Here is a 20,127-nt window from a genome sequence, read left to right as displayed (position 1 = left end):
TACGCCTCTTGCATTGGCCTCACTGTAATGCCTATTGTATAAAAGTAATTGATTGTCAATAACGTATGTACTTCACTTCCTGAACCTTCGTGGTGATGGAACTTGGAGCAACCGATTATAATCGACCATTGGAATAAAGCCCATTCCGAACCTCTAATACCACGGATTCTGCCTCTTATTTACTGAGCTATTTTATTATGTTTCTGTATCAAATTAAGTCCCGGTAATTAAATTATTTACCACATGAATGGCGCCCGAATAGGGACACTTTCTCATCTCACGCGCCGGCGGTGCGTTGCAGGCCCGGTCTCCTGCCACAGCTGGACGGACAATAACGCGTACCAGCAGGATTTCCTGTATCTCCCTCCGGTCAAGCGGGGGCGACTGAGGCTGCGATCAACACCCAGACGAGGCGGTGAGAAGTGCGAAGTATCCCGACCAGAGCCTAGCTGAGAGTGCAAGATCCGAGGTATACAGAGGCCCACCAGTTTCCGAAGTCCCAAGTCAAGTTCGGCTTCCGAAGTGTTCAAGTCGAGTCCAGTCCGGTTCAAGTTCAGTTCAGTTTCCGAGGCCTTCCGTTTCCGAGCTACCCGGTGAGTACCATTACTGGGGAGGCGTTCTGACGTGCACATAGGTTGTGCCGGTCAAGACGGATTTGGGTACACAAATCCGGTCTGCACTGTTTCAGCAGTGTATCTGTACTGTTTAGCAGTATATCTAGTATGTCAAGTATATGAATTCAGAATAATTCAGTTAAAGTCGAGTATTATGTTTAGTGATTAAGTTTTCTTAATCGTCATCATCATTGTTGCTCAGTTAAATGTTAAATGTTAAATGTTTTAAGTACGTTCTGCATATTGTGGTGTGAATGACTGTTCATTATTGTGATTACTGTATTAAGTTTGTTCAAAATCAAGTATCAGATCAGTTTTCAATATGCCGCTCTTTTCGAAATTAAGACAGATCACGACAAGAAAAGGGGTACTCGAAGAAGCCGTTCCTATTCCTCCTAGGGACACTCCAGGGTACTTCATGTATCATAAACATGGCTTAGACGCTATATTATTTCTTGATTTATGGGTAGACTACACTAAGGAATTACCAGAAAGTCAGAGGTGGCCCGCAGCTGGGACCTGGGATGCAGAGTGCATCGTGAAAGTAGAGGAAGAATTATGGAAAAAGAAAGCTAGACAATCACAGAAAGACGCCATTGAATTATGGCGTAAAGAATCGTATAGACGTACAGAAAAAGCACGTAGACAGGAAGAGAAGAGTAAAGAGAATTCAAATGAAGTCCGAGAAAATCTATTAATTGAAGAAGGTGCACGAGTGAAATCAGAACAAGTAGACAGACAAAGACATGCCCTTATGAAGGGTATGTATCCCCTTCTGGCCGAGGGATTACCTAAGGCTACTGCGGGGATACCAAAAGACTTGCCACCCCCATTATTTCCAATAAAAGTACATTCTAAGGGGCATCCTAGAACCGCAGAAGATGTTTTTCTTTCCTCATATTTAGATGACGCAGCTCCCGAGTATGCTAATCCCGCCCCACATAGACCGCCTGCCAGGGAGGTTCAACGCCAAGATCCAGTACCCGTATCCCTACAGCAACAAGTTCTGACACAAGTTCCGGCAAGCACATCTGTTTCTGCATCTGTTCCTACAGCTACTTCTATAGCTGTATCCACACCTATAGTTGCTGTATCACGTTCAACGAATCCTTTCACACCCGATACCCCAGACGGGGCTACCGGAGGTGCTACCAATATCTTTTCTACGCCACCTAGAATAAATAAACTTACTTTTCAAGAGTCAGCACATTCACGTACCCCCAAACTCATAAATGCCCGTACGCTTAAGGAACTTCTTGTAGATTGTAGATATGACCCTGTGCCTGGCAAAGAGGACGAAATGATCATGGCATCATTACGTATCAGACGAGCCGCAGTGTATTTAGGGAAGTTACCAGGAATGGCTGCGCATCTAGATAATATATACCATTTTGTCCAAACAGGGCGAGATTCAGAATGTATTAACAGAGCTATGGAATACCAGAAAGTGGAAATACAGGGGGAACTGTTACGTTTCCTTATAAATTGTGTGATCAGAAATCAAGACCGACCGGGGGTAGACCCGGAAGCAATGCAAATTCTTACCAGATGGAGTCAGAATATATCAGAAGGGAGACATGATAAGCAAAACTGTATAATAGCCATGTGCCGAAAGATCCGTAAAGAAATAGAACGCCTACACGAAGAGAGATTAGCGGTAGACCAGTTTGAACAAAATGAGGAGGAAGGATCAGGACTGCCCACAGGACAGTCAGAAACCATAGCCTATGTAGGTAGAGGAAGATCTTGTAATAGTACCAGATGTCTTACTGACCCGATACGTCCGATATGTCTAGAAAATAACAGAAATTCTCATACACCTATAATAAATATAAGGTCCTCCGAGCATTCGTTCCAAACCGCTGACAAATTACTCCGAGAACGGAGGGGTTATCATTTTCTCGATTCTATGGATGAACAAGAATTAGCCAGGTCAGCCGTTCATTGGATTGACAGTCCCGGAAAATATGATGATGATACAATAGCACACACATTTTTGAACCTCACCCCAGATGAACAGCGTTTAGCTGGGATTTATATGATTCAACAACTTCTTATACTATATAAAAGCCAACATTCAGATCCTGGTCCCTTACCTGATATATTGACTGAATTACTCACGAATAGATGGAAAGGTTCAGGTACTAAGTTAATTAAGGAAATACTAGAATCCAGAAGACAGTACATTCTTTTTGTATGTCCAGAACATGTTTCATTGCCCATCAAGGAAAGACCGATGTATTACATGGACAGACAGAATCCCTTACGAGAAGTACACCCAATAAGGGGCGAGGACAATCAGTTTAAACGTGTATATGTATATACGCCCATATCAAAAATAGAATTGTTAGAAATGAAGAAAGTGGTACCCAGTCATGACAAAGACCCAGCGGGTTTCCACCGAGAAATTAAAGACATGTTACTCATGGGAGAGTATACCTATCCCGACATTATGACAATATTGAAGGTATTAATGCCTGCTGGCATTTATGAAAAACTCAAGGAAAAAGAGTGGGAGGTAGGAGACCAAAAGATAGATTGGACAGCATTAGAAAACGAGGAAAGGGCCCGAGGTCCAGGTTCGGGGCTTGGGGACAAAACTAAAGCATTACCAGGTTTATTAGTACAGGTGCTGCCACGTTTATTAACTACGAAAAAGGAAGACTGGGGTGCAATTTCAGCCTGTAAACAAAAGCAAGATGAAGACACTAGTGATTTCTATGCCCGATTCGAAAAATGTTTTGGTATAAATAGTGGTATAAAAGCAAGTAGCGAGTCATACCCACATCTGTTTGTGACAAAATTAGTTGAAAATTCTTTGCCCCAAGTGAAGAATAGAGTATTAAAATTCGAGAGTACATGGCAAGGTAATACCCCATCACAAATGTTACAAATGTTACAGTACCATTACAATAGAATTAGAGAAGAACAAGAACATGAACAGAGACGCATGAAAGACACGAAAATGAAAATGCTAGTCTCTCAGACAGTTCCAGCTGAAGGACATAAAAAGGGTACGACACATTCCGGTGATTCAACAGGACCTGTAAAAGGGACATGCAATTACTGTAAAAGGCCAGGTCATTACGTACACGATTGTCCAGTTTTAAAACATAATATCGCCATAGGTAATACAAAAGAAAGACCACGGCCACCCAGACAGGATCAGAATGAACAAGGAGCTCCGCAACATGCACAAGCCATGCCAGCTCCACCACAGTCTATACAGTTTGTGCCAGCTGCACCAGCGCTGCCTGTTGCTGCCACACAAACCACGACACGACAGCTGTACCAGACCGCACAGTATGACTATCCTGATTATCAACGATATGCATGAAACAGCCTAGAGAGGGAAGTTGACTTACCCCTTATTGAGGTCCCTGTAGACCAAGAAGGACCTTATGTACATAGTGAATTATTAGGCCAAGATAGAAAATTTTTACTCGATACAGGGGCAAGTCGAACAACCATAAAACGTAGTGAAGTTCCAGGGGCACCCCTCTCAGGCTCACAGAATATTTCCCTTGGTTTTTCAGGAAAACCTATTGTTAATGAAGTGTCACAGCCTCTTCCACTTACGATAGGACCTTTGACCCGAACTACAGATTTATTGCTTACTAAATCATGTCCAGAAAACTTGTTAGGAATCAAAACACTGAAAGCTCTAGGAGCTATAATATGTTGTTCTCCGGAAGGAGTAAGATTGTTTTTACGTGATTTTAAAGGTCATTATGTGTCTAGAGACATGGATTCCCGACTGCAGACTTTACCTACACATCTATGGGCACAAGGCCCTACTGATGTTGGTTGCATGAATATTACACCATATCGAGTCACACTAAAGGCAGGAGTGGTACTACCACGAATGCGACAATACAAGTTACCCCCAGATGCTGTAGTGGCATTACTGCAAATCATTGACGAACTTATTGCCCAAGGAGTGGTTGTGGAAACAGACTCCAATGTATGTAATTCACCGATAATCCCGATTCTTAAACGAACAGATCCGAAGGCCCCGCCGGTATATCGATTGGTTATTGATCTGCGCGAATTAAATAAATGTATTGTACCACAATACCCCGTAGTTCCAGACATCTCTTCATTACTGACAGCTATTGATTCCGAAGCAACATTCTTTACTGTAATTGATCTCAAGAATGCATTTTTCAGCGTCCCAATAGATCCGGAAAGCCAATATTTGTTCGGATTTAGTTTAAATGGACGTAGCTTTAAATTCTCACGCGCACCTCAAGGATTTACAGAAAGCCCCAGCATCTATAGCCAAGCACTGAAACGAGAACTCGACAGTATCTACATGCCAGTTAACACTGCTTTGCTTCAATATGTCGATGATCTGCTGATCACCGCGAGAAGCGAACCCGAATGTGAGAAAGCATCACTGACGGTTTTACAATTTCTAGCCGAAAAAGGGCACAAGGTGTCTCCTTCTAAGCTGCAATTCTGTGTCCAGCGAGTTATTTACCTTGGTCACTCGCTGTCCAAGGAGGGAAGGCAGCTTACACCCGACCGCATTCAGTTAATAGCTAACATGCCAATACCCAAGACACAAAAGGAGGTGCGGGCGTTCATAGGCCTTACTTCATATTGTAGACAGTGGATCCCTCAGTATGCATTTCTAGCAAAACCACTCATTCAGTTGACAACACAGGAGGCAGCCACATCGACTGTCCTCCCTTGGACTCAGGAACATACACAAGCTTTTGAAAGCTTAAAGACAGCCTTATGTCAAGCACCGGTTTTAGCAACACCATGTTACAGAAAACATTTTACACTTTTTGTTACAGAACGAGAAGGTACTGCCTTGTCAGTACTCACACAGGAACAAGCAGGATCACACAAACCGTGTGCTTATTTTTCTAGTACATTAGATCCCGTAGCTCAGGCTCTGCCTGCGTGCCTGAAATCAGTGGCAGCGACAGCTTTAGCAATCAGACAAAGCGATGCCATAGTGTTAGGACATCCATTGACAGTACAAGTACCACATGCAGTAGAGGTTCTTGTGAATAGAACGCAAACACAACACTTGACGATAGCGCGACTTACAGGGTACGAGTTAACACTGTTTCAGCCACATATAGAAATCAGACGTTGTAACACATTGAATCCTGCCACACTTTTACCTGTAAATGGAACAGACCCACTAGCTCATGACTGTAGTGATGTTATTACAATCACGACGAAACCCAGACAAGACTTGACAGATGTCCCATTGTCAGACCCAGACCTGACGTTGTATGTAGATGGTTCATGTATGAGAACAAGTACAGGAGAGTTAGTGGCCGCTTACGCAGTCACAACAGATACTGAAATTATTGAAACAAATTGCATAAATACCTTGTCCGCTCAAGCAGCAGAGCTCGTCGCTCTGACACAAGCCTGTATTCAAGCCACAAATAAAAAAGTCAACATATACACTGATTCACGTTATGCATTCGGAGTTGTACATGACTTCGGCGTGCTGTGGCGAGAGAGAGGTTATTTAACTTCTCACGGTGCCCACATTCAGCACGGACCCCTCATTCATGCCTTATTAGATGCAATACATTTACCCATTGCAATATCGATTATGAAATGCAAAGCACATACGAAAGTTACTGATATCATTTCTCAAGGCAATGATTTAGCTGACAGAACAGCTAAACAGACTGCTCAAACTCAAACTTCCGACATGACAAAGACAATAGTCCCGACGCCAACACATTGTATGACGGTTAAAGATCCTACTCTTGACGTAATTGATATACAGACACATGCTACTCCAGACGAAATAAGGAAATGGACTGAGTTAGGAGGGATCCAAACAGATCAAGGATGGATGACGAAGGAAAAATCTGTGTGGTTCCTTCCTGATTCAATGATCCAAGTCATTATTAACACTGTCCATAGTCCAGCGCATCTAGGAGAGAAAGCTATGCTAGACAGCATTCAACATATTTGGTTCAACAAACATTTACGAGCAGCAGCGAAACAAAAAGTTCGTACCTGTATGATCTGTTGTCAGTTCAACCCAGGAAAAAGCATTCCCGTAGAGCAGGGTGGATTTCAGCCTCCTGATCACCCTTTTGAAGTCCTCCAGATGGATTATATCCAGATGGAACGATGTCGAGGATTCAAATATGTTCTCGTAGTTGTTTGTGCTCTTTCCCGTTGGACGGAGGCATACCCGGTTTCAGATTACACTGCCCTGACTACTGCCAAACAGTTGGTTCGAGAATTCTTCCCACGATACGGTTTACCACGTGTTGTTCACTCAGATAACGGCCAGCCGTTCTCCTCCGAATTAATGAAACACGTTTCACTTTTGCTAGGATATCAGTGGAAGTTTCATTGTGTCCGACACCCCGAGGCAGCAGGTCTCGTGGAACGACATAATCAAACTTTGAAAATCAGATTGTCCAAAGTATGCAGGGAGAAAGGTGTCGACTGGGTAGTAGCATTACCAGTTGCACTCTTTTACATGAGAATGGTAGCACACTCTCGAACGGGGCTATCCCCGTATGAAGTGATCTTCGGCAGACCACCAAATATGTGGGGGACGCCTATACCACGTAAAATAACTGATATTGACTGTAATATGCTGACAGATTATTTGGCTTCCTTGATGTCTGCACTACAATCTTGTCGTTCACAGGTAGCTGCAGCTTTTCCTGACAACACTGAAGTGAAACCCCATGACGTAATTCCGGGGGATCTCGTTTTAGTTAGGAACTTTGATCGAAAGACTCAGCTGGATCCTAGGTGGAGGTCGCCTCAGCTCGTGTTATTAACGACGAGGACAGCCGTGAAGATCGAAGGCAGGAAAGGCTGGATTCATTCAAGTCATATCAAGAAATTTCATGGACTACCAGCAGATGTGAATACCACACCTCGTGTGTCTTCACCCATTGACTCAAAACTTCCTCTTGTTGAAAGAAGTAATTCTGAACATTATAAACTGAAACTCAGGTCCAATCAGTCGAGCAATTTGATTGTTTAAGTCCTCTCCAAGGTGAAGCGGTTGAATTGTCTCTGACATGTATCCCTTGGACCTGAATAGAGAAAACACCCGAAAAATGTTGAAACGACAGGCGTACTGTAAATCACTGCGTAGTTATTGCATAGTGACATTAATAATTTTGTTTTTCTTAAGTCTTTTTTTAATTACTACAAGTATATTGTTGCACATATATTATCCTATTTCTAGACATGTTTACAATGTTACTGCTGAACATTCTTTTAGTGAATTACCTCCGTTTGAATCGTCATACAGATTTGCGCTGCGCAATAACACTTTTATTAGTATGTTACATCATTCCCATCAGGTTAGCAATGCTACAAATTGTTGGATATGTGGCCGACTCCCTCCCTATCAGAACTATAAAGGAATTCTACCTCTTTTTCCATACCCGTTCACACACAATGGCTCCTGTGGAGCATGGTTTAGCTTAATCAATTCCTTAGATTCAAATTCTGCAGTTTATCAAGACAACTGGGTATGGGGAAATCTGAACTTAGTTTTACTTAAAGTCTGCCACCCCAACAAGGAGGGACTTCCCAAAAGAACAGGAACTGATCTAGAAAATGAAGTATATGGATTAGGTAATTTTACGCTTAATCTTATGATCCTAAATGTCGAATCCGAAGCTACTCCAATTTTGCCCGCTATGTCAATATTTCCAGTAAAAGGTGAACTATGTGTAAGAAAGAATGGTTCCATACATATGGGCCATAGTAGATGCACCACTGTAATAGAATTCAGTGATCAAGGCAAGTCGACATTTAGAGCTTCCCGCCATTCCTATTTTATATGTGGTCAGACGGCATATGTACGTTTGCCTCTAGATTGGGATGGTACCTGCTACATTGGATTCCTTTTGCCACCTGTTTTTCTAGCTCCTCCTGATTATCACAGAAATACTCGTTTAGTACACAATAGAGAAAGGAGAGATCTCCCAATAGTCGACTACACTGAAACAGCATGGGAAAAATACACAGATTTCAATAAAGGTCTCTTTCCCTATATAGGTACCGTTACTAATAGTAAGCTGATACGTAGATTAACCAGAACCCTTGAAGCAGTAGTGAACGAAACTATTTCCGCCCTAGGCAATTTAACAGAAGAGCAGTCTGCCATGCGGATTGTTGTGCTTCAAAATCGTCTTGTCCTTGACGTCATCCTGGCCGATAGGGGCGGAGCTTGTAGGGTCATCGGATCCAGCTGTTGCATATTCATACCAGAAAATTCGCCATCTGTATATAAAGCTATAACCCGCCTTCATAAGATTGTAAGCCAGATACACCAGAACCCAGGCACCTGGACTTGGTCCGGTTGGTTTTGGAGTGTATTATCTACCTTTGGATGGAAGGTCCTATCCTTCCTAGGTATTGGCCTTCTCATACTATTCAGTTGCTGCTTATGCCTGCAATGTGGACCAGCGATTTGTGGTCTGTGTGCCACATCGTGCATTCCACATCAAGATTTTCATTCAAGATCCCGGAAGAAGAAAGAAGAACAAATGATGCTATATGAACAGATCAATGGATTAATGAAGATTGATATCTCTTGACGGGCAAGTAGGGGACAAGGAGGGAATGTGGAAATATGGATTTTTCTGGTCAGTTATGTCCCCTATCTTGGACCCCAACGGTTCTATGTACATGTTACAAGTACATGTATGTTCCCTCCAGTTCCAGTTATGAAGACGCAAATACATGTGCGTCCACCGTTAACATGTCCTCTTTCAGATCCGCCATGAATAGGCCGGATATTCCATTCCTAAGTACAAAAGGCCACCGCCTTTATATGGTTCACTTATGCCATTTTTTCAGTCCAGGCAAGTAGGCCCTGATTCTGTCATCAAGCTTTCCTTGCTTTCTGTCTCTGAAGCTCCAGTCCGAGCCTGCATCTGTGACCATGAACTTTGTCTCATCCTCTGCGCGGCTCACGATGCCCGACATCAGCTTGCTGCCTGCCAAGAACTGTATTTCACCTTCGAAAATTATCTGCTCCGCTTCCTGCTCAATGCATTCCTGTCTAGTAGTTTAAGTAAACATTCTGCCAGCTACCGAGCAAAGGCCCGGCTTCTCTGTCTTCATGCAAGTAATTCATAGCCCTGTTACTATGGAAGACTCCTGCCCTCGCATCTAGTGTAGACACTTAGACGCTTGTACACGCACTAACATTCAGTATAGTCAGTATAGAATAAGATTCTACTCTGAGAGACCTCTCTTTTGGATAACATAGTTCTTTAAACATAGGATGTTAGATATGATTTGGGATTAGGTTGACTTGACCCTCCAGACATCTGTCGCCACATGTAGAGTTAAATGTCAAGTCCCCTTCACCCCCTAGTTGCACGTCAATCACACGTCATGCTGCTGCGCGCGCATTTCTGTCAAGTATTTCTGCTGACATTGCGAAATTCTTTCATGTAACCGCCCTCTTATGACATCACATCTGATGACGTTCTTTAAATCACTCCCAGTTACGCCTATTTTTGCTACACATGTGAAATGTTATCTTTGCTATCAATTGTTACGCCTCTTGCATTGGCCTCACTGTAATGCCTATTGTATAAAAGTAATTGATTGTCAATAACGTATGTACTTCACTTCCTGAACCTTCGTGGTGATGGAACTTGGAGCAACCGATTATAATCGACCATTGGAATAAAGCCCATTCCGAACCTCTAATACCACGGATTCTGCCTCTTATTTACTGAGCTATTTTATTATGTTTCTGTATCAAATTAAGTTCCCGACCAAGAGGGAAAATTAAAAAATTATTTTCTCATCGTCTTCATCTTTCAAAATACCTCTTCTCCCCCACTCGGCCCCAACGCCCCACTGCTCTTACCTCCACGGGCCGCGGCTGAGATCATGCTATGTTTTCCGTTGGCGAAATACATGGGCCGCTTGTCAGTGACCCTCTCTCATTGCCAAGTTTTACCTTTGACCCCTTCATGTGTCCAGCCTTTGTGCAAAATCAGGATACACTACACCTTTGGTTAACATGTGGTCCTTATTGTTAAACGACGTGCCTAATAATAATAGTGTTGGGCCATCATCCTGGTGTCTAGATGATGTGTCAGTCAGGAGGAAAGGTGGTCCCTAATTGACAGTGCAACAAAAACCATCTATTAGCAATTATGAATTTACAAAATAACCAATTTCTTGAGTCAATGTTGTGCAAATAGTCGAAGGAACTGCAAGTTTTCTGACAAAATGTAAGGATTTTGGGGCCTAAGGTTCATCATTTAGTAACACAGGAAACGCAAGAGGAGCACTGAGAACAAAGACAGCAAGAGGAACAAGAAGAACAAGCGAGGAAAGAGGAGAAAAGTTTGACAATGATCGCGGGGAGAGACAGGGCCAGGACGATCCACTGGATGATCAAGATGGAGAACGTAAATAGGTAGACAGTTCTGTTGCAGTTCGTGTAGTTGGGGTACAGCGGGAAAGTCCAGACGCTCCCTGTTGGGTGAAAAAACTGAGATTTAGCATATCACCCACACTGATCTCGGATCCTTGCTGACCCATCTGTTGTGTAAATCAATCTTTAAAATAATCCTACATTTTTTCCACAAAACCCATGAGTGCAACAGCCACCATGTGTCACTTAAAACTCTAGTTATGTGGATAACTCCCTTTTCTTGGCTTAAAATGTAATCCCCTGAAGGTACATTGATATCAATGATAACATTATGAATCTTACAGTTAAGCAGTTATATAATATAAGCTTGAAGACACTGTATATTCAATTTACATGAAACAATTTGACCAAAGCCCTCTAATGCACGGGGGAGGGGGGATTAGAAGACCATAACATTAAATATCACAGTATATACGTGTACATTTTCACTTTAAATATTTACCATGGAAAAAACAGAAAGCATGAGGATGCATTTAGACAGATTAACCTTTTTGGAGGAGAAATTATTCGCAATCAGGAAGTCCCAGGAAGCAGTTATGGGATGGCTACAGTAAAACTGGTTGCACCTTAGCGGTACTGAGTGAGATGTGGCGCAGATTAAAGAAAATCTCTCCGAAGTCCCTTCTTCAGGTGTTTTCACTCACTGGGGCCATCTCTGACCCCACTGATAAAAGTTCGAAACTCTAAGGTTATTTTTTATGTTAAAATGGCTTTTTATCAGAGGTGAGTATGGTAAGGCTCCGTTTGAAATACTTTTTGAGTAGGATACATATTTTTTCCCTTTATCGTCGAGCTCCGCCTACAACTGATGGTAAACTCCAGTTTACCTCTTAGAATATAATTTTCATTTCCGTGCTGGAAAAGCTGCTTGGAAGGTTCAGCCAGTATGGTATAGACCTGGTCCAATTGTTTTAAGAAAACAAACCCACTCTAGTTCAGTAGATCACGTTGGCCTTCTTGCTTAACACACTACAATCTGCATCTCATAATAAATAATGTACTTTTCTACTGTTAAATCTGTCAATTCTGTCTCGCCAAAATTTCATGAACGGTGTGGACTATATTGCCCCTGGTAATTAGTGGGTGATGTAAACTCCATACAACTCGGAATTCCGACCCCTGCGCAAAATCTGGCCCACCCACAGCAAGGAACTGCAGAGAAACTTCGGGCCCGATTCACAGAACTAACTTAATACAAAATCCTAAACTTACTACCGTTTTGGTATTCACAGAAGGCACTTACTCATTTTGGTATTCACAGAAGGTACTTAATCATTTCGTTATTCAAAGAAGTTAGGAGTCCTAACTTTAGGACTCCTAAATGCCTTCTGTGAATACCGAAAGTCTTAAAGTTAGGATTTTTCTCAGTTTAGGAGTAGTAAAGTTAGGACTCCAAATTTTAGGACTCCTAAATGCTTTCTGTGAATACCAAAAGTCTTAAAGTTAGGATTTTTCTCAGTTTAGGAGTCCTAAAGTTAGGAGTCCTAACTTTACTACTCCTAAACTGAGAAAAATCCTAACTTTAAGACTTTCGGTATTCACAGAAGGCATTTAGGAGTCCTAAAGTTAGGACTCCTAACTTCTGTGAATACCGAAATGAGTAAGTGCCTTCTGTGAATACCAAAATGAGTAAGTGCCTTCTGTGAATACCAAAATGGTAGTAAGTTCAGGATTTTGTCTTAAGTTAGTTCTGTGAATCGGGCCCTACATGTCTTGTGCTTATGTTTGAGTTGTGATTGATGCTGGGTTCATCCATTCTAGTCAAAGGGGTAAATGAATATGTGCCTGTCTCCCTTTATAGACCAATGAATAATAACTGATTGAGGGTTTCAAGATTCGAGAAACAGACAGGTGTCAAACTCCACTGCCCTTGTCTCCACGAAAGAACTGAAACTCTTCGCCTTCTCCATTTACTTCTCTCCCTACCCAAAGTCCTCTCCTGGCCAATCCACAACACCTCCTATCAGTTTATGAAGATGTCAATGATTTTTCTCACATGGATTTTACCTGTCCACACCCAATTTGTAGGTAAACCAGACCTTTTTTTAAAGCTGCATCTGTCAGTACAAAATATCTGCCCATGTAAAGCGCTGTGATAACCTCTGGGGCTACATCAACCCAATACAAATATCGCCAATAAAATATAAAAAATAAGAGATCTGGAGGCAGGAAAATATAGGTATTTAGAATCAATTTATGGAACAAGCTGACACGGGAAATTTGACTTCGGACAAATATATCATATTTTAAACAATGCTTCAAAAAATTACATCCAGCCCAATTTTAGCAACCACTTTAAGTGCTCTTAAATAAAAAGTACACAATGAATCTGAGTTTTTTACTCAGAAATAGAATGTATCACTTTTCTTACCTTGCCCAAAAATTAAAATCCTGGTGGGTTTTTTCTGTGGTAATGTTAATAAATTGTACAACTAGCCATTAAGAAACAGGAGCCTATCAGGTCACTTTATCTGTAAGTATACTGAGACTGATAATCAATATACCCACCACTTCATGCTCATTCACTAACTTGTAACTGGCTTGTTGTGCTGTGTGCTTTCATTTTAAAGCCCTTTCTTCATCCACCATCTTATGGATGGCAATTTGTGTTTATAAATTATCTTGCAAATGGACTGCAATTGTTGATGATAACTTTCCCTTGAACTGTACGACATAAGTAAAGGTATTACCTGTGATAAGCCAAGCAAACCAAAAGAGGCTCAACAGCGCAAGGATGCCATAGATGAGCTTATTTGGCCTCAGTCCAGCCACAATAGAGAGGAGGGACATGACGATGATGGTGACGCCATTGACGATGAGGTAGATAGGGATGAAGCGTTGTGCTGGGCATTCATGTAGATAAACAGAACCTGTAAGTATGAAAACAACAGATCAGAGAAATAACTACATTAGGTGTTGCATTACAGAGCAATGAAAAATTGCCAAAGAAATCTTCAGTAGGGTGGCTGATATTTAGTTTGATCTTCTACCAGTAAATAACACGTTGCCAGATACTCCAGACTCGCCTGATAGGAGGAACTAGTCTTATTAAAATGTATAGAATGCAGACAGTATGGCTTCAGATCTCCAGGACACTAAGCACATGCTGGGATTTGCAGTTGTGTGGTTTGTTCTTGAAAGACTATGGACCTCATTACAAGTTAGGTCAGTGAAGGCACTTGGTAATGACATTACCCTAGGATGCGGTATTTACTACCCCAGTTATGGTAAACGCCTCCTCTACTTGTTTTCATCTTGCAACTGAGACATAACATGTACAATTATTATGGTAGCACACCAAATTCTGGTTTGTGTGTGTTTCGGTTCAGGAAGGACCTGGCTTGGCAGTTCGGGCTGGACTGTTCCTATTGGAGCAGGGTCGAGGTTGATTTGCGTAAAGCTGGGTCCAAACTGAGTCGTCATTGTGTGCCAAATAACGATGGATTGGGATGCGGCCTGAGTGATTACCAGTGGCTGAGAATAATTCAAGCATTCCATTCATCACTGTTTTGTATGCACACACAATTCCACATAATTTGGCATTTCTAAAGGCATTTTCCTTAATTTATTCCAATAGGTAAAACTGTGAGGGTATGTTTATCACACAACTCAGAATCCCTTACTTTACACAGAGATCAGAATTTAGCCATGAACTTGAAATGGGGGCCTAAAGCAGTTTAGCTCAAAAACAAATGATTTAACATACCTCCTGACTTGACTCTGGTTTTCTTTTTAAACCACCTGTGCCTTGTCACCTTATTTTTCTCCTTCTTTTCACCTCCCTTTCTCCAATCCTCATCCCCACCTTTGCTTTGTTCTTTTCCTCTCATTCTAGCCCTCTTCCAATCAATCATTTCTATTGGACCCTCTCTTTCTCTTTCTTTCTCTACCTGTCTCTCACTCTCTCCTTCTCCCATTTACATTCTCACTCTCTCTTCCTACCGCTCAGTTTCATGGTCTAGCTAACTCTTTCAATCTATTATTTTAATTGTATTTTACATGCTTTCCTTATAACTCATCGGATCATTTTGGGATCACGTGACGATCCATGACTTATACTACTGACTCAATTGTAAGTTGTGAGGCATTATATAACACCTGCAGTCACACCTCAGAGCTCTCACAAAAATGTGACATGAAAGAGCTCATGCTTCTCAGCAGTGTCATAGCAAGAATGTTAAGGAAATCCTATCCTATGAAAATTGTAGAGTGTATGCTTAGGTTGGTTGAATCTAAACACAGAAACCAATGTGATTCCTTTCCGATGAGTTACCTGCAATAATTTCGTGAGGTGAGTCACATCCTGAATATTGGCAGAGGTTCCCTCAACCTCTTGCCCTTGGATTACAGTCGGAGAGTTGAGAACTGTTTTTAAGAGACACTCAATTAATTCACTATGACAGCTCTCTTTAGACTGTGGGGAAACATTTGAGTCCCTTCCGGCTACTCAGACATTTGTCTCAGTGAATTTTGGTGCTTGCAGTTCTGTTCTTCCAAAAGAAAAAAAAGTGCAGAAGGGCGAGTAGCATTAGGGTTTTGGCCTAAAGAGGTATTTTAAAAAAGAACTATCCAGAGATGTTGTTTGGGCCTGTTTCCAACTGAGACTACTTTACTTGTATTTATTGAGTTTGAAAACATTGCAAATGGCCAACATTCCAGAGATAGCTACTTTATAGGGTGAAATTAAGGATGCCTTAGTTGAGTGGAGAGGTTGAGGTGGGCCTGTTGCCGGAGACAACCCCTTGGTGGGGTGTAGTATGGACTTAATGATCTACCACAAACCAAAGTGTCACAGCAGTTCTGCTCGAGTACTAACAAAATCTTTCATAAAAGAGATGCACAAAGATCAACCACGTCCTCGTTAATGAGGTAGATCCCAAATCGCATGACGTACACCAAATAAGGCATTACTAGTCAACGGGTTATAAGTATGTATCCATTCAGCATAAAAAAACTTTCCAGGGGTGGTATCTCCTAATCCCATGAGGTGAACTGGAAAAAGGGATGAAAAGAGGATAGAAAAAGGGATGCATATGTCAGGGTAGAGGGGAGACGAAGGAGTACAAAGAGGCAATGAGATCCTTTGATCTTACCAATGACAATCTCAGCGATGCTCAGTGCTATCCAAACAAGTGACATTAGACCAAGAAGCCATTCTGAAAAAGAAGAAAACATATCAATCTCTGAAATGCCTACTGCTACTCATCTGTGATACTAAAGGTAGAAGCTATTTAGAAAAGTTAAGTAAACAAAAACCAACATTCAAATTAAACGTTCCGTCCCTAACCACCTCACCTTCTCGCCAACAACAGGTTAGCATCAAAAACAGAGCTGATTTAAAGGGCGATCGGACCCCTCTTATTTCTATAATTCTCATCTCTTCCTGTCTTATAATTCTCAGCCCTTTACTTCTTGTAGTTCTCGGCGAAACATGTTTCAAATCACAGAGCAAGTGATTTTTATTTTTAGTTCATTTCAAACATATTTTTTGCATATTTATTGTTCTTTCCTATTTTAAGCAGTAAATTATAATTTCCAATTGCAAAATAAGTTCATGCCATACTGTTACTCTACTTTGTAAGTTAAGAACTCATGTAAAATCTTTTTTGCCAGCACGCGTTTCACTCTAGGTTTCATTACCTGTGTGCGCTCTAAAGGCAAGCATCCGACTCAATATGTGCCTTTCGTTCTAAGAATATATCGAAGGAAACCTCAGATCCCTCAAAGTTGTTACTGAATCGCAAGATTGTTCTGCGATTTGGCATTTGGAAGGGGAGTGTTTAGGGCATCCCTTCCAAACAGTGATTCCCAGTGGTATGTATTAATATTTTGGGACCAAATTTTGTTCACAAAACGTAAATATTGTACCACCAATTCAAAGTTGGTGGTAACCCATTCAAAATAGGAATGAATACCATGGGACCACTTTCCCTTTGAGAATGTAACACAAATATTTTTTAAGAGTGGGCAGTGGTCCCAAAGACCACTGCCTACTCTTAAAAATGTACTTTTAAGCATTTCATTTTTTTCTTTTTAAACATTCAGTTTTTCATGAAAGTTAAACGGCTGCATTTTAAAGTAAAAAGTGTTGCTTTAATCAAAAGCAATCACAGACAAGGTGGTCTGCGGACCCTAGCAGGCCACCATCCCTGTGATAGCTATGATTCCTAATGGGTCGCAAACTGCGACCTATCTCATGAATATTTATGAGGTAGGTCAATTTACGACCCATTAGGAATCGCTAATTGAAACTCAAAAAGTTTCGTACCTTAGGAATAGTGATCTAATAATTGCGATTTGCAGGAAATCGCAATTAGGAAATTAATATTCCCAATGTTTGTACATCTGGCCCATAGTGGACTCCTCCATCACCCCAAGAAGGCCATTCTCCATACAGCCACCTGCCTCAGTGTGACCACATCATCCCTATCTTCAGGGCTCCTCTGTAGCTCCCAACCCCATTCTGCATTACGTTCAAAACGTTTTATATCATTTAGTAAGTGATCTATTCAAGCAAATCTAGCTAACCAGCTGAAAACGACCTTCTTTCCAGGCCACAGCTTCAACAAATAACTGCTGTAAATCATTGATTGAATACTAACACCCAACGCTGTGGTATCCATTCTCATAAGAAGAAGTAGCGTCTGAGGGACAGCTTCCAATTTGCAAATGTGGGCTATTGGGAATGGGGATCCGCCAGAGTTCCAAAGTACTGCTGCATGCACCCAGCGAGGCATTTGCCAAATGCGTATTCTATTTTTTATTGGAGTTCCTGTTCCTATAAAGCACAGGAAGTGGAATGATAAAATAAAATGTTGTTTAAGAATGCAAAGGCAGGGATGAGGTCCGCTGCCCCTTGCAGTCCTCCGTCCCTACCATTCTGCACCATTCGCAGACAGAAACCTGCATCATTGATGTTAATAGGACAGGATTCTGCAAATCCTACTGAATGTTCATTTTGTGCTCAAGAGTAATATCTCTATCACAGTCGAAAAGGAAGGTATGGTAACAAGGTGTTCGGTGTGTACAAACACCAACTGGCCTGCGATTCAGCCCATAGTACATCTGGAGCCGTGTAACAAATATGGTGGCTTTCCCTCTTTGTGCAATGGTGCACCTTTAAATAGTTGCGCCGTGTGCAAACAGGGAAAGAGGGCAATATTACCATGAATGCTCTGCCCCTAGGGCAGCCGCGAACCAGTGCTGCCCTGGGGACAGCGCATTCCAGATAAATACGGCACAGTTGTTTCAAAGCTGCTCTGTGTTTCACTGTGCAGGTGGCACCTGCTTGCACTTTCAAGAGGGGTGAGAAATCCCCTTGCAGGTGGATGCAGTGCAGGGGCGTAACACAGGCCCCCACATCCCCCGCAGTGCAGAGGGGCCCCTAGCTGCACGGGGCCCCCTCAGCACTGTACTCACGCTGGAGAGCTCCAGATTAAATCCGGAGTGGGGGCCCCTCTGTGTACCTTGCAGGGGGGCCCCTTCAACTTTCGTTACGCCACTGATGCAGTGAGTGACTGCACCCGCCCACAAGGGGATATCTGTGAGGTCCATGGGACCCCCTTTCTCCCCTCTAGAAGGCTGCCTTTAGCAGGCGCCTCCTGAAGTCATGTCTGCATCCAAAATAGGGCGCAGGCGCAGAGGCAAAATGCATGGGCTCACGCCTGTGTGCAAATGAGGAAACACCCTCTGTAATACAGACTGGGCCATAGAAGCATCTGAGGGCTCTTCTGTAATACCAAAGTGTCTCGCGGGTGCACAAAGCTGCCACACATGCCCTTTGCACCCCTAAGGCACTTTTGTAATACGACTCCAGGTCTCCAAACCACAGGGACCTGGAGACTGCAATGACCTGCCATCTGTGAAGATGTTTGTGCCGGATGGTATGTCAAGGCATGAATGGAGATGAGGGTGAAGTCTCCATCGGTGATCCATTCATGGAAAAGCTCAGCAGTGACTAGGCATAAAGGTGTAACTAATTCATGTGAATTTGTGAGAAAAGCAGTGACTGGAAACTTATTTTTCTGAATAAAATGATTTTCATTTCCAGAGGAACGCAACCATCAAACACCAAGAACTCTCCAACACCAAGAAAGTCCCAGAATAAAATGATAAACTTAGTTAACTCAAATGCAGTAAAATAACCAAATACTCACTGAAACACTGAGTGGCATAGCAACAGCAACTCTTGACTGATGTGTCCTGTGCAGACATAAGACAGTGATTGCATTAGAACTGAGTTCAAGCTGGGCATTGAGCAGCTTTGGGTCTGCTTTGTACCAGCAGGGAGCTGTGGTAGGCGTGCCTGGATGCTGCCTTTAACCATGAAATGCGCTACGAAGCCTCAATAATGGTGCACTATACAAATGCTAATTAAAAAAGACAGTAAAGAATGAGTTGAATTTTCCATTGAGAGATGTGTGTGTGCTCATGCTGTACCACAGGTCCTCTTTGTGTTTCATAGTAGCATTTGTGAGCATTGCATATGTGCTTGCACATCCAAGAAAGAATGTTGTAGAAGTGAAAGCGAACCAAACTTCCAATCTTCTCTTTCAAATATAGTAGAAGCCCTTATTGATTCCATATTGATATTTTTTTATGTTTCTATGTTTTTTACATCTGTCTATTTACCTGGCAGTCCTGGTGCACTCTGTCTTGGGCCATGACTCTGTTGCTTGTTGGTTTTCTTCGTATTCAGTCCCACGGCACACCAAGGATGTCCTTATGAGCCGATGATTGGCCGTTCTTCTTGTTGGCCGACCTGCAGAACAGTTTGGATTAATTAGTTTGATAATCCCAAATGCAGAACTTTGTTTGACATATTTTGTTCATCTCAATTCCACTCTTTCTTTCTATTTTTCTCCCTTGCCACCTCACTCCTGACTGCCTTGAACTAGTTTTCTTTGTTGTCAGTGCTTCTTTCCCTGTTTTATGCTGCCTCTTTCTGTCACTCATTAGCTTGCTTTACTTTTCTTGCTCACTTTTCCTTTCACTTGTATGTCAGAATATCGACCAAAGAAATATCATGCTGCAAGAATGTTGTAACAAAAAACATCTACTGCCAAAATATTGTGGAGGTAG

At 42.1% G+C, this 20,127-nt stretch overlaps 1 protein-coding gene across 1 annotated transcript; it reads right to left on the bottom strand.

Annotated features, from left to right (window-relative positions):
• Positions 1 to 9,273: 9,273 nt before the first annotated feature.
• On the bottom strand, positions 9,274 to 19,788 carry LOC146798572 (transmembrane protein 272-like). The gene is made up of 5 exons (XM_085627988.1): positions 19,678 to 19,788; positions 19,203 to 19,248; positions 16,140 to 16,202; positions 13,737 to 13,916; positions 9,274 to 11,087 (listed from the first exon to the last, which is right to left on the bottom strand). Exons 1-5 carry the CDS (start codon positions 19,708 to 19,710, stop codon positions 10,867 to 10,869), a joined length of 543 nt encoding a protein of 180 aa, XP_085484114.1. The 5' UTR covers positions 19,711 to 19,788; the 3' UTR covers positions 9,274 to 10,866.
• Between the last annotated feature and the right edge of the window lie 339 nt (positions 19,789 to 20,127).

This window comes from Triturus cristatus, chromosome 9 (assembly GCF_964204655.1).
Source record: "Triturus cristatus chromosome 9, aTriCri1.1, whole genome shotgun sequence".
Lineage (NCBI taxonomy): Eukaryota > Metazoa > Chordata > Amphibia > Caudata > Salamandridae > Triturus > Triturus cristatus.
Note: the sequence above shows the minus strand (reverse complement) of the source record. Positions and strands in the feature narration are given on the sequence as shown.